The sequence below is a fragment of the Vanacampus margaritifer genome, chromosome 11, assembly GCF_051991255.1.
Source record: "Vanacampus margaritifer isolate UIUO_Vmar chromosome 11, RoL_Vmar_1.0, whole genome shotgun sequence".
Taxonomy (NCBI): Eukaryota; Metazoa; Chordata; class Actinopteri; order Syngnathiformes; family Syngnathidae; genus Vanacampus; species Vanacampus margaritifer.
Window position 1 is genome coordinate 11488898 of NC_135442.1, and position 26768 is coordinate 11515665.

At 38.9% G+C, this 26768-nt stretch overlaps 1 protein-coding gene across 2 annotated transcripts in view; it reads right to left on the bottom strand.

The window, feature by feature from the left end:
• Positions 1 to 26768, bottom strand: part of gpc6b (glypican 6b) — a 92792-nt gene that overhangs the window by 29815 nt on the left and 36209 nt on the right. Inside the window, exons 4-7 of one of the 2 annotated variants that reach the window (XM_077579138.1) lie at positions 25522 to 25687; positions 8403 to 8533; positions 5821 to 5964; positions 4991 to 5020 (exon numbers count right to left, since the gene is read on the bottom strand). In XM_077579138.1, coding sequence (XP_077435264.1) covers positions 4991 to 5020; positions 5821 to 5964; positions 8403 to 8533; positions 25522 to 25687 — 471 coding nt within the window. The remainder of the gene's footprint in view (positions 1 to 4990; positions 5021 to 5820; positions 5965 to 8402; positions 8534 to 25521; positions 25688 to 26768) is intronic. The other variant, XM_077579140.1, reaches the window with a different exon arrangement.

Here is a 26768-nt window from a genome sequence, read left to right on the forward strand (position 1 = left end):
AAATTCAGCTACACTAATGATTGCACAAAGCAGCTGCTGGACTGTGTGACACGTAATTCCATTTGTAACAGAGACAAAGCTGCACAAAACAATAAGAGGATGTCATATTTTCTTCAAAGAGCCGCAACTGGCACTGCAATCCCAATTCTTCGTTCCTTTTATGTTGCGCATGAAAAGAGAATGTCCCGCTAAAACCTTTCAACCACAACACTTGCACACTGAATACAATATGTTGTATTTTAATAGGAAAATGTAACAGGAAAAGGAACAGTGCAGGATACCTTTCAAAAAATGTACATTATTCTGCTGTAAGGGCCAGAGCACAGGTCATTGTATTTTCAGTTACTACGTGGGACTTGTTAAACTTAATGACAACTTTTATTTGTCAAAATCACCAAACATGGGAGGGTATCGTTTGTTATGTATGACAACAACATTTTTAATAATTGTATAAAATTAACTAAAATTAACTTTAACTCTTTCACTGCCAGACGTTTTCAGAAACGGGTTGTCGCCAGTGCCAGCCGATTTAAGCATTTTGACCGATCTTTCAAGGTCCACAGAAAATTTTGTGGAAACACACATACTACCAAATGAAAGATTGGACTCTCATCTTTCATCAGAAAAAAAAGTTTGTTTCTCCCTTATTCCGTTTTTCAGTAATCAACAATAGAAAATGGTTAGTTTCACCCAAATGCTCTGTTTTGAAACAAAATACGGAATATGCATTGGACTCGTCGTCCGATTGAACGTCCGCCTGAGCAGAAGTGCTCGGTTGTGCTCCGCGTTTTCCGGCGTTAGCATCGCTAGCCGGTGAGGCTTTATGACGTGATTATAGCCGCCGCGTCAACGCTTCCACCTCGGAGTCACCATCATCATCATCGTCGTCATCAATGTGCTCTTTAGCGCTGCTTGATGCTTTTCGTCTTTGAAAAAAATGCTCAAGCGTGAGCTGCTTGCAACCGGTCGCCATTTTCGCTTCCTCAGCCATTCTCCCCTCAACACTCTAGCTCCGCCTCACGTCTTCTACCACTGACGCCTACCCGATTTTGTCCAAAGAGAGTCATCGCTGCCATCTAGGGGCCAAAAATAGTCATTATACTAACTAGATCTACTTGATACTTTCAGCACAGCTGGCCAAGGCTTTCCTCCACCCGTTTCAAAAAAAAAAACAAAAAAAACTTGGTGAATGTCTTTTAACGTCTTTGGCGCTCCTCCGTAGGATTTTACTAAACGTTATTTAACGTTGTTGGCAGTCAAAGAGTTAATTAAAGCGAAAATACACTTTTTTTTTTGTTTTGTCAATTGATATCATACACAAGCGGGTTTCATTTAAATGTATTTCAATATTATTGTTTGGCTGCACAGAAGAAGGAAGATCGAACAGTCATTTTGGAATTGTAGCTTACTTTGTTCTGCACTACTTGTTTTGTATGTTGCATTTGACAAATAGTCCATCCATTAAAAAACTACAATAATAGAAAAAACTAATAAAAACTAAACTAAAATTAAACATTTAACAACAACAAAAACCTAAGAAAAACTAGCAATGTTGCCCTAAAAACTAATAAAAACAACAACAACCATAATTATGATATAAAAAAAAAACCACACACCTATTTTAACCCAGACTGATACATGGGTATCATAACAGGTGAGGCAGGATAGCTTCTCAATAAGGCACTAATGTTAGTCGTCGTTCGTAGAGGATAAATAACATATGCCTGCAAGTATATTTATATGGTCTGTGTGTACATGTGTTGTTCCATTCATTATAGCATAACAACATAGATGCTAATTGTTAGCCAGTGTGTCTATGGAATGTCTCATTGTATGTTAGCATTCATGTAGTGGACGCTATGAGGTTGCTTTAAATAGACAGTGTGTAATTATCAGTTTTAGCTAAATGTGACACTAAACAACTTGAAGAATCTTTTTTTTTTTAAATAATATTTACTAATTAGATTATATTGACTGACTCTTATCAAGTGAACTGAGTCACCGGACCCCCAAAATGTCTGCCATGAACAGACAGAAATAAATGTAAAGCCGTCCACGCTGTGACTTTGGGGACAGTTTCAAGTATATCCCAGCTTTTGCTTGAACGTCCTTGCTGTTATTGGCACTAACGTCTCACTGTTTAATATTTAGCAGCTGGAGGTAAGCCACCGGAGTGAGTCACAACAGATGTGCATGGTATTTCAAATATGACCTCAAACACCTCCGCCAACATTAAAAACAATTCTAGCATCATTAACGAACTTCAATATTTTTCACGATGTGACTCACTGGCAAGGATGAAGGTCACGTTTGATGGCATGAACATAACAGTTGCCCATGATATGATGATACAAGAATACTCTGGCTTTTAGGCTGATTTAATCACAATGTGATGATGTGCCACCTATAGCTTGACAGCCTCGACTGTGCTATTTTCTGCATTTGCAGTGCTCCACTTCACGTATGTGACACACTCCCTGTCTGTTCCTGCAATTTCTTGTCTGAATGCCGGCTGATTATTCATGAGCGGCCCCCGCATGCCTGTCTGGCCGCCGGCCCGTGTCGCTGTACCATTAGAGCAGATGCTGGCCGCAGCGCTCTGTCAGACCAGGTCACCTCCTGATTTGTTGTCCGTGCTATTACTAACGTCGGAAGGGGGAGATTTCCAGAATAGATGGGTTAATTGAGGAAGGTGTGCGTTCAGGGATCCTCACCACCCGAGGACACTTTTGGCATATGGCCGAGCCGTCCGTGATGAGTTAATGACTGTGTTGTAATAAAATAAAGTTTAAAGGCTGAAGCTGGACTATATGATGATATGAACTGCTGCAGACGGTAATAAAAAGCCAAATATTTTCACTCTTCCATTCAAACCATTGAGGTTAAGTGCTAAGCGGAAAACATGCTGCTTATCGCATGAATATTGACACATTTCCACGTGAAGTCATTAGAGTTCCAGGCAAAACAATGAGTAGAAGTAGGGATGGTGATAAGAAATGTTGAATTGATCGTAATGTAGCATGGTGGTAAAATTTAGAAAATTGCATCATAAGGCCAATGACGCAAAAATCATACTAGTTTGCTATTGTCACACCGCGGTGAGGGTGTCTTGTCATTTCCTGTTTTATTGTGAAAAGTCTGACTCCTCTCGTTTCAGGTCACTTGCCTTTCCTCGTGTGGTGTCTGTGTCAACCCTGATCCCTGATTGTTTCCACCTGTTCCCCATTACCCTCGTGTGTTAAATAGTCTGCGTTTTCCCTGTCTTGTGCCGAAGTGTTTTTGTTTGAGCCACTGAAGCCTGCCATAGACCACAGCCTTGATATCCAATTACCTTGTTGCCTTTATTTGCCTTGTCTCGTGAGAGAACCTTTGTTTGTAATCTTGTATAGCTTAGTTTTGTTTAGTCATAGAGTGATTTTTGTTTTTGAATGTAGTTGTGAACTTCCTCCCTTTTGGAGCGCTTTCAGTTAATGTTTGTATAGTCTTTATTTTTCCTCTCTCATTGAAGAGCTTTTGTTTTGTTAATTAAAAGCTGCTTTACCCTCCACCTCTTCCTCTGCGTCTGAGTCCAAAACAGCCTCATTGTGTCAGCTATCTAAAAAAAATCAACATGATGTCAGCTATATACGGGAATCAAGAAGAAAGCAAATGTGCAAGATGCTAAGCACTTGCACAAATAACAATGGCGGCAACTTTAACCCAGAATTAGAAATTTTTGACCATGTCTAAATTTAGTTCCGGTGTTATTCATTGACCCTACTAAGATATCCAGGAAACGTTGAGAATGGGTCTGCTGCATCGAACATATCTGATTGGAACTTTTTAGGTCTAAGAAATACACGTTCCAAGAATTCTAAATTCCTGAAACGACAGATGGAAATGTGGCGAAAATGTCAGCCTTTTGCCCAAAAGAGATGCTCTTTATAAGCTTGGCATTATAAAACTTTCTCATTCATTTTTGGTTCACTTCCTACCACCCATTATAAGATTGACACTTAGTAAAACAGTTTCACTGTTTGTAATGTACTTTTGTTTTTATCATTTTGTTCATACTCAATTACAATTCAATTATGCATCACAGCAATGCAACCCCGTGGCATTATCAGAATAATGTTTATATATTAAGTGACTAGTAAAGCATCGTTCTGCTCAATAATCACAGTTCTGGTGTTCCTGTGTGAAGTATGTATGTTCTCCACTTTCCAAAAGCATGCAGATTAGTTTCATTGAACACTCAAAATGATCCATATGTGTGAATATGAGTGTAAATCACAGTCAAATTCGAGGCCCGCCACATTATTTTCTCTGACCCACAAGAGCAATCAAAATAAATATTATTTTTTTAGATATTGCAAGCCTTTTTTTGTTACCAAACCCCTTTTTACAGTGGTTTAAAAAATTATTACCCTTGACTTTTGATTTTAAAATGAATTAGCCACCAATTTGTTGTATATATCGTCGCTGCTATGTGAAAAATGCTTATGTCTGTTTTTGTCATTTTTTTTACAGTTTTATATTTTTGAGATGAAATTGAATGCAGACATCCCAAAAATGTAAAAAAAAAAAAAATAATAATAAAAAAGGCAAAAATGAACATTAGTGTTTTTCACATAGCAGCGACGATATTTAAGAAAATGATAAGCTTCACAGTCATAACAGCCGTATCCTCAATGTAGCCCATGTCTGAAAACTCTGATTTAAATGGCTGTTTTTCTAAATGTGCCCTGTAATTTCCTGGTAAACAGTCCAGTGTGTACTACAGCTTTTGCCCAAAGTGAACCGGCATAGCGTTAGTTCACCCACAACCCTAATCAGGCTATAGAAAATTAATGAATGGTTAGAAGGCACTGATATCGAAACAGGAGCTATGACCAGTCAGCAAAAGATTGTCTAATAAAAAAAAAAGCAATTCATTGAACTTTCATTTCCCCCTCATCGTCTTTAAAATGCCCACTCCCAAGCAGAAAAGAAGAAATGTGTTTAAGCTTACGCTGTGTTGCATGGTATTCCAAATAATCCTCTGGTTTGCAGCAGAGAGAAACGGGAGGAGAAAGAGAAAGTCTTAATTAATTGTGTAGGTGGACAAAATGAATAGGAGGCACGGAAAAACATCAAAAACGTGCAAATGGACGTACTAAAAACATAATTAGTATTGAATCAAATATATAAAAACATTGTGGAAGAAAAATACACATTATATAACATTAAACTAACAAAGTATAAAGAAAATGGGATTTGACTAATGTAGTCTTAAACTGCTTTATTTTTATTTCTAAACATTGTCAACCCTTTGCCTCAGATTTGCGAGGAAGGCAATGAAGGCATTGTGGTTGCGCAAGTATTTACGGCATGATGAGAACTGCCCCTAAGCTTCTTTTGGCTGTCAACGCTAACCTTTTCCCCGGCTGCAGCGTTTTAGCCCTCAAGGTTGTTTGAGATGGTAAATGTACGTATCAACGTCCAATCCCGCAAACACGCAGCCCATCTGATATGAAATAAAGGGCTGGCTTTGCAGCAAACAATGGCCGCGGTCAGCCCTCGGAGAAAAAAAAAAAGCCTTCAGCCTTGTCCGTTCTGTTTGCCAAGCACACAGACAGGCGGGAGAAGGGCACGTCGTGGCACACCTCACTCTCCGGGGGGTGGAGAGGGAGGCTGTTGATTCGTTAACAAACGCCGATCGATACATGCGGGAAGAGTCGGCGGAATGAATTGCCGTCGGCGGGGGCCCAGCAAATCACCGGCTTTAATCAACAGTGTCATGAGCGAAAAAGACAAATGGTGTTTACGTCCCGAAAAGCAAGTGCCGCTCGATGTCCTTACCAGTCTGTCCAGGCTGGTGCCAGCTGCCGTGGTGGGACGCTCGTCTGGGTTGTAGGGCCTGAAGCGGGCGTTGAACACATCCGGAACGCCACGGGCAGACCTAGTCATTCCTGCGGGTTTTGGTTGACCACAACCTTGAAAAGCCTGCAATTTGAACAAACACGGGCACCCGACGGTCAGGATCTGAAATGACTTTTTGGGAAGGAGAGAATGAGGGAAAACACGATGTTTGCGTCGAGACTTTGCGATCCGCTCGACACCACACGCTGCTGGTATATAATGGGCTGCATGCTGAGGTAACCACGGTGACGCGAACGGTGATTCAGCTGGGCTGCAACTGATGTTATTTAGGTTTTACAGTTTTTGGAAAAACACCACATATACCGTGACTGTATGTGTTGTACGGAAAAGCCTGCAGATGGCTTGAATCCCAACTGACATCAACAGTATGTGAGAATATAAATATCGTTGCAGCACTTCATATTTTCAAACTTTTTTTGATTTAACGAGCGGTAATAAAATGCAATAAAACACTTGAGCTACTGATTTACGCTGCAGAGTAATTGAATGCCTAAATCTGACTTTTCAGGCATTTTCAAGTATTGTCAAGTTCGATATCAAATAAAGAGCATGTCAAGAACAATATTAATGTTAAAAAAACAAGACAAATATCAAGCATTACAGGCTGTTTAATAGTCTTAAACTAGGGGTGTCCAAACTTTTTCCTTCAAGGGCTGCATACAGAAAATAAAGGATACATGGGCCACTTTGACATCGTCCGAATAATTTATCAAACACGCTAAAACCAATCAATCAAGCATGAATTAAAACTAAATGATAGCCAATTAGGAAGTGACCTGAAGCGCACACACACACACACACACACACACACACACAAAAATGGATAATGTGCCTCCCAAGTCATCACAGTTTGCAAGCCCACTGTAGTTACCATTTAAGCTAACAGTTAGCTTAGCTTCTTCTATTTCTTCTTCTGTTACAAATATTTTTATGTTTTGTATTTTGCAGTGTTGGTAGGTACTACAACAAACATCAAGTTTGAGCGAGAAGACAACTGGCCAATTAAAAAAAAAATTGAAAATAAATATTCAATTCATTACACATGGACATTGGACAGTACTTTTTTATTTTTATTTTTTTAATGCAGGATTTACTCATGTGCAAATACATCACAATCATTAACGAATGGGAGAGCACAGGGTGGTTATTGTGTGTGTGCCGTTCAAGACAATGACCTTGTTCGGTGTACATTTACTGTGACTAGCAAAAATAGCTGGATGCTTTTGCAGCTTCCTGTGAACACAGATTGTTTTGACAATGCTGTCATCTGGAAATGAAAAAAAAAAAGCGAATAAACAAAACTTTTGATTCGACTAAATTACTGTAGATGGTTCTCCTGTCAAAATAGCCCAAGCTTATCTAACTAGATTACATGAGACAGTTTGACACCAAAACAAATACAAATTGTACTGTTTGTGCCCCGGTTTTCATGTCACTGACATTTTTTTTTTAGTACAAATGAAACTTCTCAAAAGTAAAAATATTTTGTCTCTATCTGTTCTTTGTCTGCAACCTTCCAAAGAAAATGTGAACTTGTGGTTTAACAACTGAAGATTCACTGTAGTCAACTATGTTTGATGATTATTTCGTGCGTGTTGTAAATCAAGTGATATCAATAAAGTTCTCGTTAACAGTTGTTGTCTTTGCATTACGTATTGTCAACGAATATGGACACAGAGTAACACATTTCTACGTGTTTATTAGTGATTGAAACCCTATGTGAATAAAAGTGTAAACTTTTTGGAAATTTGGAATATATTTTTTTAAAGCAAAAAAGAAACTAAAAATAATCTTGTGTTAATGCGCACACTAAGGAAAAGCCTATTTACACAAAATTCCATCTGCATATTTCTTAGTATAAGCATAAAGTTTTTGAAATGTGTCTAAAAGTGAAAGTTTTTGAAACCCTCATTGTTATCGTTCTTGTGAACGTTGTGAAAGCTGAAGGACACACACGCACGCACGCACGCACGCACGCACGTACACACACACACGCACACGCACACGCACACACACACAACTTGACAATTGAGGAAACATTGGGCTGTTGTTGCCTCAAGATAATGAGCTTGAGCGTCCATGAAGTGCGACCAGCACCGACACCTTTCTACCATCATGCAAAGTTTTCAACTATTTTTGCAGTTCTGCGTGAACACGGATCATTTTGACAACATTGTCATCTGTGCATGAAACTTTTCTAGAATTGAAACATTTTCACCACAAATGGAAACAACATTCTTTAATCAGCACCTTTTACTGCTGCTCTCCTTGACATGTCTCTTAACCGAATTAGCATTTTAATGTAATCTTGTAAACAAACCACATTGTGATTTCCATTTCCAGTTTACTACATTTCCTAACAAGTTCTAAATGAGGTACTTTTATTTTTCACTAACATGACTCTTGATTATACTCATTTAATGAAAGCCTACCCTAAGATTTTCTAGCAGCAGTGTGTGAATTAGCGCTGACGTACTGGCACAGCGGAAGACGTACAATACCTTGTAGGAAACCTGTGCGCTGTTGTCTTGCATATTCATGATGGCGTCGGAGATCTTGACATCAATGGGGTCCATGACCGATTCGATGTTGAAAGGTCCCTCCAGCCGCAGAGCCACGAGCAGCATGGCGTCTGTCACGAGACGGGTCAAATACAGTTAGCGTGAATGCTGACGTGTGAAGCTAGACATTAGCCAAATTAAATAATTATGATGTATAATTGTGCACTGGCACATAAAAAGCCTTGTGTCTCGTCACTCTCTACAAAGGAGTATATTTTGTGCTGTGAAAAAAAAAACTTAAAATATACTATATGTTGTAAATCAATTTATTGTCAACGGGTCCATTTGTTAACAGCGTTAGCTCTACATAAATTACAATACTAATTAAAAATGTAACATAATATTGTGGGGAGTCATTGACTCATTTCCCTACAGTGCTGATGGACCTTTGTTGCACTAATTAGTTAATTAATACTTGAGATTATGTGTCACACTCACTGGCATGTTACGAAAAAGGGAATTGAAGTCTCGTTTAATGTTGATCACAAAAAGGAACAATTATCTGTGTACGTAATTTGCTTTTTCTTTAGCTTTTGTTTGAGACACTTATTACAAAAGATGGACCGGTTCCATAGATGACTTAATATGTTTCAGCATGTTTTGCTTCTTCTTTGGCTTTTCCTTGGTTTGTCACGGATCAGCATCATCATGCAATTCAAAGTTAAATGGTTAACTTTTTACACTTATTACTAGGAATGTTCGATTTCACTTTTGTCGGACCGATACCAATACGAGTACTCAACTTTTGAGTGGTCACTGATACCGATACCAATTACCGATACCACTTTTGATGTATACAGTTTCCCCCCAAAACAGTCAGATAATTAAAAAAAAGACATACAGTAGGCCTATACATCCCAATATAGCATTTTTTCTTAACATTACATGAAATGAATGCCAATTTTCTATTCTTTTATTCTTCTAATTTCTACACCCTTATCATAAAATGGCTACAAGAAGGTGCTGTAGCGAGTACCAATATCTTTAAATAAGGTCAAGTATCAGCCTGATACCGATACCTGTTATCAGTATTAGCGCATCCCTACTTAATCCACAATAACAACCCCCCCCCCCACCCCCATAATTTTCTAAATAAATAACTCTGATAGCCTCACACAGGGTGCCTCTTTCATTATCACACATTATCTTGTGAGTTCCTGCCATCTTACCACACAGGCACCAAATTACAAGGCATGAATGCCTTTCAGGGTAAATTAAATTTTTATGATGATTGACCCCGTCACGTCAAGCAGATTTCGTTTGGCGCCATGCTCCGAAAGCCCGCTGATGAGTCATTGATTTAATGGAAAAGCCAAGCACCTATTCTTACCGGCTGCGGGCGCTACGGGAAGGTCAACGCCTCATTAATGTCACCGTGTGGAAACGAGCCAGAGCCTCATTGAATTCAAGACACTTGCGGCATTGTGTGCATAGATAACTTTTGTTTTCGTTGCCATTAATGACACCTTTTTAACCCTTTAAAAACCAGCACATTGAAATGATGTAAAGTAATAAGGACATCGACGCTAATCAAAGCACCTTTGTCCCCTGCACTGTTGCGGTCGCACAGGAAAAGCTTAAATGGGGATAATAGAGCCCTTTGAATGCGCGCTAACCCCCATAGGGTATGTATGCTAATTCAACGCTGGCTCTTTAAATGGTAGTTGTGAGTTGAACAATTGAATCATAATGGAGAGATTCCCAGATTTACCACACTTCAATTGGAAATGTAGCACATTACTACTACTGCTCCCACGAGCTGTCCTCTCTTTGGGTGGATTAAAAAAAAAAAAGTCTCAGTTTTCCTTACCCAATTTGGCATGAATTCTTACATGATGCTATGTTTATTCGCTGCAGTCAGTGTTGAGTGTTTGATACCGTACTGAAGGATACTTTGGCAGAATTTAGAAAACAAAACCAGCCTCTCTTCAGCAACTGATACTAAATTACACAAAAGATTCACTGTAGATTTTTAGATCCACCGTACTTCCTCAAAAACAAACAAACTATGCAATAATAACTAAGAGATGAGATCAAGCCGAAGTTAACACCAGTGCTATGGCAAGACCAAGAGCAAAAGTATGAGAGACCAAGCCGAAGACAAGGTTTTAAAAAAGACCTTTCCAAGTCTACATTTAGGGGACGAGACCAAGACTGAGGCAATGTGAAAAAAATAAGACCAAGCAACAAGACTTTTAAGAAAATGAAAAGAAGCAACGACCAAGTATTCGAGGAGATCTTTCCAAGCTAAGCCCAACACTTTGAGGGAAGTCATAAGCAATGTCAAGGCAAAAAAAAAATCAAACCATGGACGAAGACTTTTAGGGGAGAGAACAAGGCAGAAGTAATGAGAGACAAAGTGAAAACCAAGACCAAGGCAATGTGAGACCAGACAAAGACACCGAAGAGATGGCATCAAGTTAAGGCCATGATTTTAAGGAGCTCTTTTCAAGTCAAGATCAAGACTCGCAAGGGACGAGTCCTAGACCAAGGCATTGTAAGACCAAGTGTAGAAAGAAGAAAATCAAACCATGGACGAAGACTTTTAGGGGAGAGAACAAGGCAGAAGTAATGCGAGACAAAGTGAAAACCAAGACCAAGGCAATGTGAGACAAAACAAAAAACAAGACTTTGAAGAAGTGAAACCAAGCAAAGAGCAAGACTTTGAGGATATTAGGCCTTTTCAAGATGTGAGACCAGATCAAGATTTTGAAGATACTAGTTCAATACTTTGAACAGATAAGACAAAGCCAAGACCAACACTTAGAAGTCAAGACCAAGTTAAGGTTTTTAAAATAACATTTACAGAAATCGATTAAATGGAGGAACATGGCATGGATGACAAAGAAAATTGTATGACAATATGAAAGATTCAGAGACCCACTCAAAAGTGTTCCAAGACCAACACTAAGTGACAAGGACTGATCTTTAAGTAGCTCAATGCTTCTCGAGTACAAATGGTAGAAACATTAAATTGGACATTGAAATGTGACTTTTTGACTCATTTGATCCCCCGTTGAAGTTACCAAAGTTAAGAATGTTTGAGTTTGACAATGCGTTGATGCTCTGTGTGGAGTTTGCATCTTCTTCCCTTGCTCGTGCAGTTTTTGTTTTCTCCCAGGTTATAAAAATGTGCACGTTAATTCCGTTGAAGACTGAAAATTGTCTGTAGGTGTGAATGTGAGTGGGCATGGTTGTTTTGTCTACATGTGCTCCGCAATTATCTGGCGACCAGTCCGGGGTGTATGTACCCCGCTTCTCACCCAAAGCCAGCTGGGATAGGCTCCAGTTCACCCGACACTCTAATGAGGACAAGAGCTATGGAAAATGGATGCATGGATGATGCTTTTCGAGCAAAATCAGAGACTGTACATTTCACTGATTGAAGAGAGATTCTGTCCTGCCTGTCATTTTTTTTTTATGGAGCTTGAGGTCACTAATGGCTGAGACACATTAGCTCAGCTTGCGCTCCATTTACTCATTTACTCGCCAATTATGTGTATGCCTCTTACAAAAAATGTTTGTTGACACTGCGGACGGGAAATAGCCCATGATGCACCTGTGAGGTGTTAATATGCAGACCACATCAGTGCCAAATGGCCTTGTGAAGTAGCACTTCAACGGTTGGCTTCACTGAGTCTCTACAGTAAGTGTAAATGACACTTCCATCTGGAAAGCAAAAATTTCAACTCGCCTTCGAGCAGCGATGACGATCAGTCGTCTCGATGCGTTTCCCGACAATGAATGCACCGCATCGCTTTGTTTCAAACGGCGGTTGACACTGCCATTCCGCTACCAATGTAATCTGTTTACCAAGTAAATATGCCGCAGTTGGTCCGTTCGCACGCTTGCTGCACAAAAAAATTTGAAACATCTAGCGTGAGTATAAAAGCTGTCAAGTGCATGTAGCGACAATTTAGGTCAAAGGAGCCGACTAGGGAAAAAAAGTCATTTTCATGGTATTTTTTATAATAAGAAAACGGAGTTGCCTCTGGCATCGGAGATAATGGCAGTCGTTCCCAATGACGCCTGATGTTTTTCCTCACACTTATCATACTGGCTCCTCAAAGTAAGAGAACGAGTGCCTACAGACACAGACGACATAGTGTAGAGACCACCGGTCCACCAGTGGTGGCATGTGCGGAAACGACCTACTCTTAGTTACTTTTGCTGTCTGACAAGCTTTCGACGTGGGTTTCCACTGCCTGCGCTTCCTTGGTGAAATATCATCCAATTTATGGAGAAAGGACGTTTTAGACAACCGTGATATGTGCCTTTGAAGGTTACAGCCACTGAATCAAAAGTGACACAAGGAAATCATGCAATTAAAGTTGAACTTGGTGGCTAACAAAGCATACAGGTTTTGAAGTCATCCAAGGTTTTGCCTGGCAATCAAGACGACGAATGAGAAGCAACTGTCTGTAAAGCTTGTTAGCTCTTGTCCAACCGTTCAAAGCAAAAAAGCAGTAAGACGATGCAAACGCTGCAATCAGTAGCATTTAGCAAGCCATGAATACTAACCTCAGTATGAGACACAAATAGAATAACATTAGTGTGCCAAAATTTGGAGCTAGCATACATTCAATTACCGGTATCTAACATTTCATACAGGAGTTAGCAAGCGTACCATTATTTTACAATTAATACAGATACATTGCTTATCTTGGATCTTACAAAGGTGTTTTAATCATTTGGGAATTATTTTGACTGTAAGGGCCTACAGCTTTACCAGAGCCTGCCCTTATCTAGGCTAATTTGGGCTTTCAGTAGGATGACTAGACTTCTTGGTTTGCCCCCATTTTTTTGTCTTGTTATTATGCAGGTCCCGTCTCAGCATCCAGTGTTTTCCCATGTGTCACTCACGCAGTTGTCATGAGTGTGCATGGACAATGTTAAGCGCTGTTGAATTGTCAATCAAGATAGCATGTAGCATTAGCTAAAGCAATGACACAACCACCAGTCACTAGAATGACTAGCGATTAAATTTGTTATAAATAGTTCCTGGAGCGCATTGATTGTATATTTGATTTTCAGCAGAATTGTAGTGTCCCGGGTTTTGAATTTTGAAAATCTGGTCACCCGACCAAGGTATTGCCTTTCAATTAAGACATTGCTCCCGCTGGCTAGTCATAGTACTGTAAACTTAGACTTGACTTTATTGATCCCTTTGGAATGGCTCCCTCAGGGAAATTTACATTTCCAGCAGCAATAAAAGCAAACAGGCATGCGGACAGGAAGTGCATCGCACAGATGAAGAAAATAGAAAAATGTACAAAATTACAAAAATTTACAAAACTAAATTAAATAAATAAAAATAAATATTATCATTCAAAAGCATTACGCTGTTGCAAATGCTGCAACCAGGAGCATTTAGCTAACAATGGGTACTAACTTCAATATGTGACAAAAATAGAAAAACACGAGCACGTTGATTCATGAATAAAAACATCATACTCTGACATCAGTAAAGTAGGTTTCGTTGGAACTAGCATGCCTGTCACATGTCACAAATGCAGTTACCCAAAGCATTTTAAAAGGGCAAAGCTATTTTCAAAATGGAAAAAGTCCTAAACTGCATCATTGAATTCAGGAAAGTGTCAGACTTGTGCTCTGTGCAGATCTGTGATTGGCCAGACTGCATTTGGACCACAATGGCATAGTTGGCACTCTCAGCCAAACGTTCCTAGCATCAATGCAGAGATAGGCGAGCATCCAGCTGTGGGAAATCTTTTTATCATGCAGACACAGCCTTGGAGATAGACAGGTCCTATTCTGAGCCCTGGGCTTTTAAAGACAACATCAGAAGCCGTACCTCATGTAGAGCACAGGCACCATGCTGAAGCGACACAATAGACCTCAGCTTTACCAATATGCACATCACTTTGGTTTAAAACCTACCTATTTAAACATCACAGCAGACACTTTCAGTCTGCGCTCTTTATCAATATTGATGTGCACTTAAATAGGAGAGATGAAATCGCAGAGCAGACATCGACGAGTCAGGAAAGCGAGCGAGCTTATCTATGAGAGTTTCTTTTCACTGGGATGAAAAATAGCTCAACCTTTTGGCTTGTGCACCTCATCTGTGGCTCAGTCACCCAACTAATGGTACTAAAAAAAATAGGATGAAAACAAAAATAACCCATTTCCAATTGTTTAGACTTGGTTAGGGTTTGAAATATAGAGCGCACACCTGCTCAGGCTTCCTTCTGAAAAGTAATTTCCTATGTGTCTGTATTATACGAGCTCCACTGCTTGAATTGAACAATTTGAAATGTTTTCTACGATATCCTGATTTGCCGAGTTCCACTTGTACGCATATTATGTATTAAGAAAGACCTCATAAGGTCAAACACAATCTGTTTTCTCGTAGAAAATAATGGGGAGAATGATTCCTTGGGTTGAACTTTCACCATCATATAACCATGCTATTGGCTAGTTGCTGCATCCCTTCCTCACATACAAAAGCACGACTCCCACGTAACATTATTGTAGTCATTTATCATGCTTACTTAGCCATTGCTCTACTGTGGTTTTTATCCCTCTTTCCCATATCTGTTGTGTCTCTGTCCCTTCAAACCCTTTTTCTGTCCAGCTGCATTTTCAATAAACATCACAATACAAACAAGCACAGAGGGAGTATTTCAACATGATGCACAGATTACAGGCAATGAAGAGACAACAGGAAGCAGAGCTGGAGGTGGCGGAAATGAAGACGTTGAGGGGGTTCTTTAGGAGTGACCAGGTAGGATAGGATTAGAAATAAGCTCATTAGAGAGACAGTGAATATATAAGTAGAAGTGTGATTAAGATAATAATAATAATAGAAAAAAAGATTGCCACCTGTCACCCTGAAACCATTGTCCATTCAAAATGGTGGTTGAATTCCACATTTTATAACCTTAGGAGGCATTCGAGGTTCCAGTGTTTCATATTTGCTCTAAAAATGTATACAATCAATCAGACAAACTGTGTAACACTAATAGTTGTTTTTGTTTTATGTAATGACCACAGTGTGCATTATCATTAATTCTATACATCACATAAATCATGTTTAGCACTGCTACTCAAATTTTGATGGAACCTTAAAAAACATTACATCCGCAAATGCCATTGGGCTCCACTTTGGGATGAAATGGAGTTGAAACAAACTAGCAGGCAAGGAGGCAAGAAAGCAAACTGCGGGCAAATTGCCTTCATCTAGTTTGAATTACAGTTACGGCCAGCGCAGCAGCGACGCAGGTCACACACTCTGCAGCAAATGAAACACATACTGTGGAACTGATGAAACACTTCACATTCAAGCAGTATAGGTTTAGATCCCAACATATTCTAGCCTGATATTGGAAAAGAAATATAATAAAATGTAAATATAACAAGTTATCCTTAATAGAACATAGGGTCACACACTCGCAAATACAAATAATTAACAGCGGAAATACAAGGGAATAAAAATAATTTGTTCCAGCGTTGCCATCATAAAACGGGCAACGTTTTATAATAACAAGCTTTGATTTAAACAGCAGCAATGTTTACGAGTGTCAGAAGAAATTAACTTTTTGTCACACAACCATGCAATAAAATAACCCTACGACACATAAAGCAGCTAGCCAATAATCCTGCAACTAGCGGCTGTGCTAGCGGCTAGCATTCCGAGCCAATTCCAGGTGGCAGAGTGGTACCGTCACTTGCCTACAATGCAGGTTGCCATGGGTTCGCTTCCCCGCCTGCGAGACCATGTTTGTATGTGTGTGTGTTTGTGTGAGTGCAAGAAAAAAACAACAACATTCCGAGCCACCTCCTTCACTACCTCCCCTTCAGCTTCCTAGTTATTGTTCTCTTAAGGTTCCTCTTTCTCTCTAGTTGTGTTCTTTGACTTACCAAAAAGCCAAAGACAAAACAGAATACACCCTAAATTCATAATTTGATACTTATGACCTGAGTCCTTGTGAGATTGGCGAGTCACCAAAAGCTTTAGCCGATATTAGAGCCACAATTTCCCAGAAAATGTTAATCGAATTCTGTCATGTACGACTAGACAGGCATCCGTGTTTAACCCTGACTAACAGAAATGATGTACAGTGTTCCCTCGTTTTCCGCTGTGTGTTCCAAAAAATACCCACAATAAATGAAATTAGTAGCTTTATGTTTTACATTTATTATAAATGTTTTAAGTCTCTAAAACCCCTCACCGCACAGTTTATACACTTTTGTCATCCAGGCATTTACATTTTTTCACATTTCTCTTTTGTTTAAACATTTTCAATGTTCAAACCTTCATAAATTTTATGAAATAGGTACATTACTGAAGAAAAAAAAGCATGCAAAATCGCACCCAAAAAAATCAGTGAAACAGCGAGACCTCGAAAAGTGACCCACATTACAGCGAGGAAACACTAATTCCCTTAAGCGTGGATTTTGGTTTGGTTAAATTAGCCAGTGGTGGCTTTGCGCGAGTGCCATTCATTTGCAGTCTTGTCACGGAGGAATTAAAATGTTGGAAGTCATACTCAAAGATCACACATCAATTTGTCAATCCCATGTCTGCTACATATTACTTATGTGAACTATTACACTACCAAACTAAACTGCGAACAAACTAAGACTCATTAACTGAAGAGGCGAAAGTGAAAAGGGTTTTCAGTACCATTGTTGAAACCCGGAGCATCTATTAAGACTTCAGACACGAAGGACACGTAGCGCTTGAGCAAAGAGTGTAGCTTGATAAGTGCTTGTCTTTCACTAGTGCCGTATGACCTCTTTCAAGCAGTTCAATTCAATCACAGACGGTGACATTGAAAGACATGTATGAATAATGTTTCTACTTTCTTCCATTTGGCTGTAAGTACTGTTAAGGTAGTTTGTTTTGTTCCTTTTGAGCTCAGATTCTGTAAATTGATTTTCTCTAGCACATACATTATTTAGCATCAATGGGAAGGTGCTTTTATTCTAAGAAAGCCTCAAATAAATACATTTCAATGCCGGCCTATTGTCCAACTACTGTAATTCCTTCTGTGCCCATACATACACCAAATGAAAAGACAGCTGGAAAAAAGAAGTTGGACTAGAAGAGATTTAAGCATACGGTGTTTTATCACTAGGTACAACTTTTTGTCTGTTAGAGGAAAATGCATTCTGCAAGTAGTTCACGAGATTTATTTATTTTTTTTTAAAAAGTCTTCTAAAAGTAGACTAATTTCCTCATTACCTTAAAGCTTTCCATGACGTGTCTCACCCTTTTCCATTTTAGGCTGGATGCACAGCACGCTTCAGCTCTAAGTGTCCAATTTTCCTTGCCATTGGTGGCTGGTTAATAAAGTGTGTTTTTAAAACATACAGATGATGATCAATGAAGAAATAAAAAAATCTTCCCAAAAATACAAACTTTCCAATGAATCACAAAATCTCCAAGTGAAACTCATTCTTTCTCTAACACAGGTTCATGTACAATATAAGCTGCAACATGAGGCCTTCATAATAATAGTGTTAGAAAAGTATAAAATCTGACACAATGGGCCAATGCTTTAGCTTTATTCCTGCTCCAGTTGCCCACTCATGTGCCCCCGTCATCATCTTTCTTTAGCAGCGAAAAGTGGGAGTCGGCTGAATCTATTTGAAATATTAATAACACACAATTACATTCCCACCTCTACTTGTTCGCTAAAGCTGATAATTGAATCCTATTCAAACCTGCTGGGAAGGAGGGTCACCGAGCCAGGCCAAACCTGGCAGGTCTACACCGGTTGCAACGCTTAACCCTTGCCTCGCTAGTGGGCTCTGAGCGCTCTAGCAGCGAGCCTCTGAAAATTTGAAAGGTAAGAATCAAAATATACTGAAGGCTGAAGTGCTGCTGGTGGAATATGACATGAAACCCTTTCAACAAAAACTCTGCTTTAATTAACCCCCTGGGCGTTATTTGACCATTTTTTGGCTTTTTGTTGATTCTGACCAAGCCATTTCAAAATAAAATAACGCCCAGGGGTTAAGGGGGCATTTTGGGGGGGGGGGGGGATTGACTTTTTAATGGGTTGTAGTGTACAAATGGTCGGGTCTCTGGAGTGCCTGCCAACCCATCAAGTGTGAAATAAACAACCAAGTAAATCTACGAGTGGGTATCAAGTCTATGCAGACTACACATAAATCAGTTGTGTAAATCAAGTACACTACACTACATTACTCCAAATTAACTACAAACAAAACACTGTAAAGATTAGAACATTTAATCGCTGCTGTGTATAAAAATGCACGTAGATACATGTAAAATATTCCACGTCAGATTGAAGTTACAGATTGAAGATCGACAGCTGCAGCTTCGTGACTGGTCTGATTAACATAATTAAACTGTAATCCCACTCTCATTAAAACCTGCATTTTCAACTTTTGCAATGCGAACGTCCAATGGTAGCATAAAGATGGTATTATATTTTTTTTGGGGGGAAAAGGGCTTGTCACAAGAATCACATTGTTTAATGCGCAACTGTTATCATAATTAACACACAAAGCAATTGTTGTCTTGCAGGAACAGGCGAGGTCGGTGAGAATGTTTTGCCGTCCGGCGGGGAAAAAAATGGATTAACTGAGGGGCTACTCAGCAGAACCCTTTTAATCTGTCGTTTGATTCACTGGGATGAGACTTATTTGTTGTAACATGTATTTGAGACAATTGTGCGAAAATATTACCAAACAAAGAAAACATTATGCATGCATTCATCGTATTCTGTGGTGCCGTCACACACAAAAATGTACACGAATGTACTTCGTCATCCCATTGCTACAAAAGTCCTACAGTTTGAAAACATCACGAGACCTCAGTTCAGATGGATGGACGGACAGACGGATAGCTATGTGAATAGATATAGTAACAAAACTAACCAACTGACTTACTGCCCTACTGAATAAATGTCACCAATTAAATGTGATCAACTAACTGACTTAAAAACTTGATAGACTGACAGACGGACTGGCTGACTAACTTAGCAAATGACTGACCAATCAACTCACTAACTGACCAACTAAGTGGCTCCCAAGCGACTCACAAACTATTTTCTGACTGACCGACCAACCGACCGACCAACCAACCAACTAACAATCAGCTTTCTAAATAAACAACTGATTAACCAACTGACTGACTAGCCACCACATTTTCTCTTTTTTCCCTTTGCTTGTAGTGTCGTTGAAAGGCAGCAATGAACAAAATGTTTCAGAATTATGATAACACCGTCCATATTAAAAGTTAGGATGGTGTTTAAAGAATATCGATTGCTTTAACTTTATTTTTTATTTTTATTTTTACATTTGTATGACAGATAGTTAAGAACGTCACATTTCTTGTACGATTAAAGTTTTTGCAATGGACCGAATGACCCTGGAATTGATTAAATCATTCTCTATATCAGACGTGGGCAATCTCGGTCCTCGAGGGCCGGAGTCCTGCAGGTTTTGGAGGTTTCTCACTTCCAACACAAGCTGATTCCAATCAACAGGATCGTTATCGGGCTTATGCAGAGCTTGCTGATGAGCTGATCATATATCAGCTGTGTTGGAGAAGGGCAACATGCAAAACCTGCAGGACTTCGGCCCTCGATGCCCACCTCTGCTCTATATTATAACCTTTGTGGTTAAGTGTTATGAAATGAGCCTCTAAATAAGAAAGAAAACATACATACATATTTCTACACTTTCCGGTAAAACAGTTACAATCTTGAATATTGTCATTAAAACATTGCCTGTAGACTTACGTAATAAATGTTTGGTAAGGGACATTATTTGACCCTGTAACAGGTGAATTACATTTCTATAATTCCCCTTTGGCCAACCAGCATCCTGGCACAGATTCTTGATCAATGCTAAGGGTCCCAATAAATATGCATTTACATGTGATGAATCCTTGAAGTGTCCAGCCAGCGTGTGTATTATGAAATATTTAATTGGCTTTCCTAATTATTCCCTTGCTTGGGGGCAAGAAACACAAGTGCGTGCATGAGGACTTTGATTTCATATTGTTCTGAAAAAGAAAATCGCTTCATGAATAATCACAGGACTGGTGAGGCCAAATGCAGTCAAAGGAAGTGATTAAGACACCCTGGCGTCATTTCTATTATGGATACATTTGCAAATTTAAAAGACACATTTTTTTTTATCATGTAAAATCTGAGGAATATACTGTGCACATATAACTAGTATAGACAGAGGCAGTGCATCTGTTTGAGCGTACAGATGGTGCGACTATCAACACACATGCACACACACACGATGGATAAGAGGCGAGGTCTCGTTAATGTCAAGTGCTGTATTTTATTTGAAGTGAGAGATTGTTGTCGGGTGGGAAAAAAATGTAGCTATCAGTGGGTGCAGCTTCTGAGTTTAAAGGCTTTGAAACTCTTTGCTTGGATTATTTTTCACCTCCTCCGATAGCTTGTCGTCTGTGCTCAGTGGAGCAGACACATGATGTTGGTGTGAACGCCGCACCATCAAGATGAATTTCTTAGCTGAGGCTATGCACCAGCCCACATATCAGAACATCAGAGACCGGGCAAATAAAATCACATTTGCATACTATGGCTTAGTTTATACAAATTCAACACATATTTCTGCATATCCATGATTAGAAGAGCATTTATGGCGAGACCTTAAGCTAATCGAAAAATCTTTCCCATTAAAATGAGCTTGAAATGTCACAGGCAAAACTCATAAGAGCGCTGTTTCATTGACCACAATAAGATCTGATGAAGACAGACGGAAAGCTGCTCCTGCATTAATGAGGCATAATTCGAAAGCACAGATGTTGCCTGTTGCAAAGGTTGAACTTATATAAATTAACAACTGAATAAAATGGACATTTGTTTGTGCATCTGTTTGTTAGTTAAACATCTGACTGACTGACCAACGGATAAACAAACCAGGTGACTGATTAACTGACTGGCTGACCAACTAACTAATAGACCAACCAACTGACTAACTGACAAGACTAGGCAAGCAAGCAACCAACTGACTGACCAACTAACGGACTAACTTACTAACTAACCAAATGAATGACCATCCTTCTCACTGACTAACCAACTCACTACCCAAGTGACTAACTGCCCAACCATTCAACAAATTCAATCACCTCACTGAATAAACTAACTTAACAATCAACCGACTGACTGACTGACTGACTGACCAGCTAATGGTCTAACTGATTAACTAACCAACTGGCTGATGTATTGACTGACTGGCTGTCCAACCAGCTAACTACCCAACAGAACCACTGATCAATTAACCAATCATCCAACTAACTAACTAACTAACTGATTGACCAACTAAGTAACAAAGTAACTGAATAACTAAGCAACTAATGGAATAATTAACTAACCAGTTGTCTGACAGACCAGGTGATTTCTAAATCAATTGCTGACCTAAAAACCAATCAACCATCCAACCGACTGGATGTCCAACCAGCTAACTAACCAACTTAGAGACTGAATGACTGAATAACCATCCCCCCATTTTTATTCAAATTTTCAAGAAATGCGAAAATAAAACTTAGAAATTTGAAAAAGGGCCCAAAATTAACAAAAAAAGTTTTTACGCTTGGAGGGGGTGGATTTTGAAGCGTATAGAAAAAAGAAAAATGCGAATTTTGGCTATGGAAACAGGTTTTGCGAATAAAGGCTGACAAGACAGGATAGACGTCGCACGTTTTGACCGGATATTACGTTGCACGTACATTTGTAGTCACAAAGCAATGGCCGACGATAAAGTAAAGCGTGTTTAGGGGTACGACGAAACAGAAATATTTTTGGAATTAATTAAATAAGTGAAAATGAATGCAATTTTAGATGGAAAACAGCAAAGAAACGCTTCGGTTTGTCAAGAATTACAAAAGCAAACTTATACGACTTCATCGCACGCCGCAGTCGCTTCCTGTTCTTCTTCTTCTTTTAAATTACTGGTGGATCCCATCTCTATGGTGTATACCGCCACCTACAGCGGCGCAGTCCCCTCTCAATATTCGCAAAAGAAGAACCGATGGAAACGGCATAAGTCGCATGTCTGTTTTGCCCATTTTCACAAAATTCGCTTAAGAATTTCGAAGACATTTGGATGGAAACCTAACTATTTCACTTGTGTTTTTTTTTCGCAATGTCAGCAAGAAGGACGACAATATCCTCCATGTTTAGGCTTCATTCTTGTTCATTTATAAACCATCGTACTTTGTCAAATTAGTGTAAATAGATGATATATTGTACATACATGTAGATTTCCTGTCTGTCCCAAAGACCCCAGCCATATTAAAAAAAACATTTTAGCAAGTTTGTCTTCAAACTATCATGCAAGCAGTTGTTATGCTACTTGTCGCTACATACACAGGAAGCCCACATACTTGTTTTCTGGGTTTGGTCACGTGTTATAATCATTTTTGAGCAATATCCTCCTAAACGGTCAAGATAGGCTAATATAAGCCAACGAGCATGTGTGAATGTTTTTTTTTTTTTTTGTCACTAACAAGGCAATATTACAGCAGAACGGGTGCCTCTGTGCCACTGGGGTTGTTTCAGGCTATTACCAAGCCAAGATTGTGTTTACTTTTTATTGATATTCTCTCCATTCTGCTACACAAACCCTGTTTTATGCAAAGCTTATCGAAAAACTTTCAGCGTTTAACATTTAAAGTAGATGTGATCAAATGTGATAAGAGCGACCAGAACCACAAATAATGTGGGTTTAACCATCACCATTCCGTTGCTTCCCCCCCAGTTCTCACTTAGAAATGAATAACTAAAATATGTATTTCCAACCTAGTGCACAGCCAGGCTGAAACAATGCATGCACAGGATTTAAAGGTAAGAACAAAACAGGGAGGAAAAGTCATCTAGCCGTGGAAGCGCACACCGGTGAATGATAGTCAGATAAAACATGCACACTTTGATGCTTTGTCCTCCTCTAAAACGACCCAAAGTAACCCCAGAGAGCAAGCAGGCGAGGTATGACTTCAAGGAAAGAGCTTCGACTCCGAGATGGGATTTCAGTGTTTTCTTTGCCACAGGCTGTCAGCACAGTCACCCTTTTTAGTGTCGCACCTTTACATGACATACTGGAATCATGTGCGCCAGCAAGGCCTTTCATGGAATATTAAATTAATATATAAATGTTACATTGATGTTTTTTGCTCTTTGTCTCAGCAGCGGAACACGTTCCCAGCGCTTAAAGTTGACGTGCTGCGCCGCCGCCCCGTTACAAATCCCCATTAGGCTCGACGGGAGAGAAGAATCCAGTGAGGAAAATCGTTTCCAATGAGGGAACGTCTGGGGGGGGGGCGGAAAACACATTTTCTCATTCGAGGAGAAGCTGGTGTTGTCAAAACACAAAGCAAAGCTCTCCTCTGAGTCAAGTTCACTCCACACAAACTGTCAAATTGACAAGATGAGCATCGCAGTAGGGACCATCTGTTCTCATCCATATTAAGTTACTGTCATAAGCCTCACTACAAACTATTTTAGACATAAAACATAAACATATGTTATGTCAATATGGAGGAATATATTTCATGTTTATTTTTTTTAACCTTGTGGCCAAATAATTAACACCCTCTGATTATTATTTCATTAAAAAGGTTTCAAACTTAATTAGTTTTTACTGTTTTGTTCTTCATACTCTAGTCACATTTTTAGTTACTGAATTTGTATTTATTTCATTTGTTAGATGGGTATGGAAAGACTAACCCTATTTTTGCAATTGCTATTTTCACAATTATTTGACATTTCAATGAAAACTTTAAAGGGGAAGTCAACTTCCCACCTTCCTTGAAATCAGCTCAGGTAACGACCAATCACAGTTTGCCTGTTTTCTGGGTTTGGTTATGTGATGTTTGCAGGCTGCTCATTGGTCGTTACCTGAGCAAGCCCTTAGGCACTGTGATGTCATTTTCAGCTGACAGCCAGTGGCAAAATGGCCTCCGGTGACATGGATAAAAACGGCTGGATTTAGCTATTTAATTCATTTTGCACAAACACAATATTAATCAAAATACGTTGGGGCTGCATAGAATATACTCTATATCAACAAAAATGTTTATGTATCCCCTTTAATGTTCAAAATTATTCATGTTCGATGTTTTAAAATGTTTCCTTATTTTCCTCAAAATTGTTTGATCATATCGTGGACATGAACAATTATCAAAATGTAATAATAACAACAATAAGTCTTTCAAACTCAAAATTAGAATCATTTTGGTCCAAACTGTAATTGTCTGAATGTATATTTTACAATAAACATGGGTTTCTCACAACCATCGACAATTTATGAGTCAATTTATGAGTAAATATTTATGAGGCAAAATTATAATTTTTTCAGTGAAAGTGTTATTCATTTTAAAATGATAATATTACAATATAGAAACTATTATATCTTGTGGGAAAATATCATATGCACCTAAAACCTTTTTTTTTTTTTTTTTTTTTAATACAGCTCATTATTGATGTCCTGTTGGGTTTGATTGTTATTAAATCAAAGATGCTTTAAATAGCCTACGTGGGTGTCTAAATTTGCAGAGTTGATGCTCCACTGCTGACTGTCAATATTGTTGGTTTCTTTTTCATTTATTGCTGCATCGGAGTATATCTGTCATCGAAAATATGTCTGATTTTGTTGACATTCACATCCCCGGATAGCAAATGACTTGTAAAGAAGTCACATCACAATACTGATGTTTATTTCTATTGACACATATATAATTTGGTTACTACATGCATAAAAATGCTACTGATTATTCTTGATGCACATTCCTTTATGTATTTGTAGAACGTAATTATTTATGCACAGTTGTCATTTGTTATGAATCTGTATGTGAATAATTTTGCTGCTGGAATTTCCCAATTGTGGGACGAATATTGGCGTATTCTGTTTTTCATGAGTCTCATTTCGATCCGAGTTTTCCACACTCCAACAATATCTATCGCCTGCAAAGGTTTCTGTTTTGGCCTCAATATCCAGCTCACTCACAGATTAGTCACATGCACTGAAAAGCACATGAGAAGAATGAAGTAAAATAGAGCAGCGGGAAAGGAAGCCCACTAACCGATGTAATGGTTCCACTCGGGGTCCAGGTCGGCTTGATTGGCCAGGCAGCCTTTGATGACGTTGAGGCAGTAGTTCTTGCAGGGCTTAATGGCCGGCATGCCTTGACAAAACGGGCAGTACGACATCTTGGTCAGCGCTCGCATGCATGCTGGAGTGCTGTTTACCTGTGAGAGCACACAAAGAGTGCAGCTGTGAGCGCTTTTGAGCAAAACGTAATCATACTTGCCGATTGCTGCAATAATGGAATGGTGACATTCGTTCCGCAAAATTGATCGTTGTATGTAATATGTGTTTTTCAACCCTTCCCAAGCACTCTCATGTGTACACTCACATTGTGTTGACCTGTAAATGCAAAATAAATTTACTGTACAAGACCACCTGTCCTAAAAACAACAGAACATCCAGCAAGGTGAGTTTTAATTAAGACTCTTTCAGTTTCTGGGAGCTCTTGATGTTTGACCATTTTGAGCAAAAATGAGAAATGTCTAGCTACATGTATCAGATATTACTTCTTTCTTTTCAAATGACAGTGGGATCTCTAAAGATGGATGCTCCCTTGGAATAACACCTAAAATGTTTTGGGGGAAAAGTTGCATAACATTTTGCTGTCATGCATGATGTCACAAGTTCAGCTCGGTGAACATCTCAATGATTGAAATGTGCTTCGTCTTTGGCCTTTTTGTGTTGTTCTTCTTGGTGAGCGACCGATGCCACCGGAGAAAAATGCCCCTTATGGCAAAGAGAAACATGTGATGGGAAAGGGAACTTACTGCGATATAGTGCTTTTAGTTTTCATGAGAGGAGACATGTTGCACTGGACACAGGTATTTTGCAAGTAGTCAATAAAATAAACATATACAGTACTATCATTTTTAAAGTGCTAATTAGTATTAAGTATTTTTTTTAACTTTGTTTCTTTTGTATTACATATTTATTTATTCATGTTTTTGTGTGTCATTGTAAATCTTGATTTTATTTTTAATTAAATGTTTATATCAATTTAGGTATTTATATTAATTTAGTTTTTTTCTTTTTTAAAGTCTCCAATAAAAAAACTTGCCATTTTTAGATATATTTTTAGATACGTCTCATGTGAAAGCTGTGTGATATAGACAACATTTTATTTACCAATCAAAGCTATTTTATATCCCGATAATGATATATCTCCTGATATATTTTCTTTAAAATTACACATAATTACGAACAAATTTATGACCTTTCTTGATTTATTTCTGATATATTGTA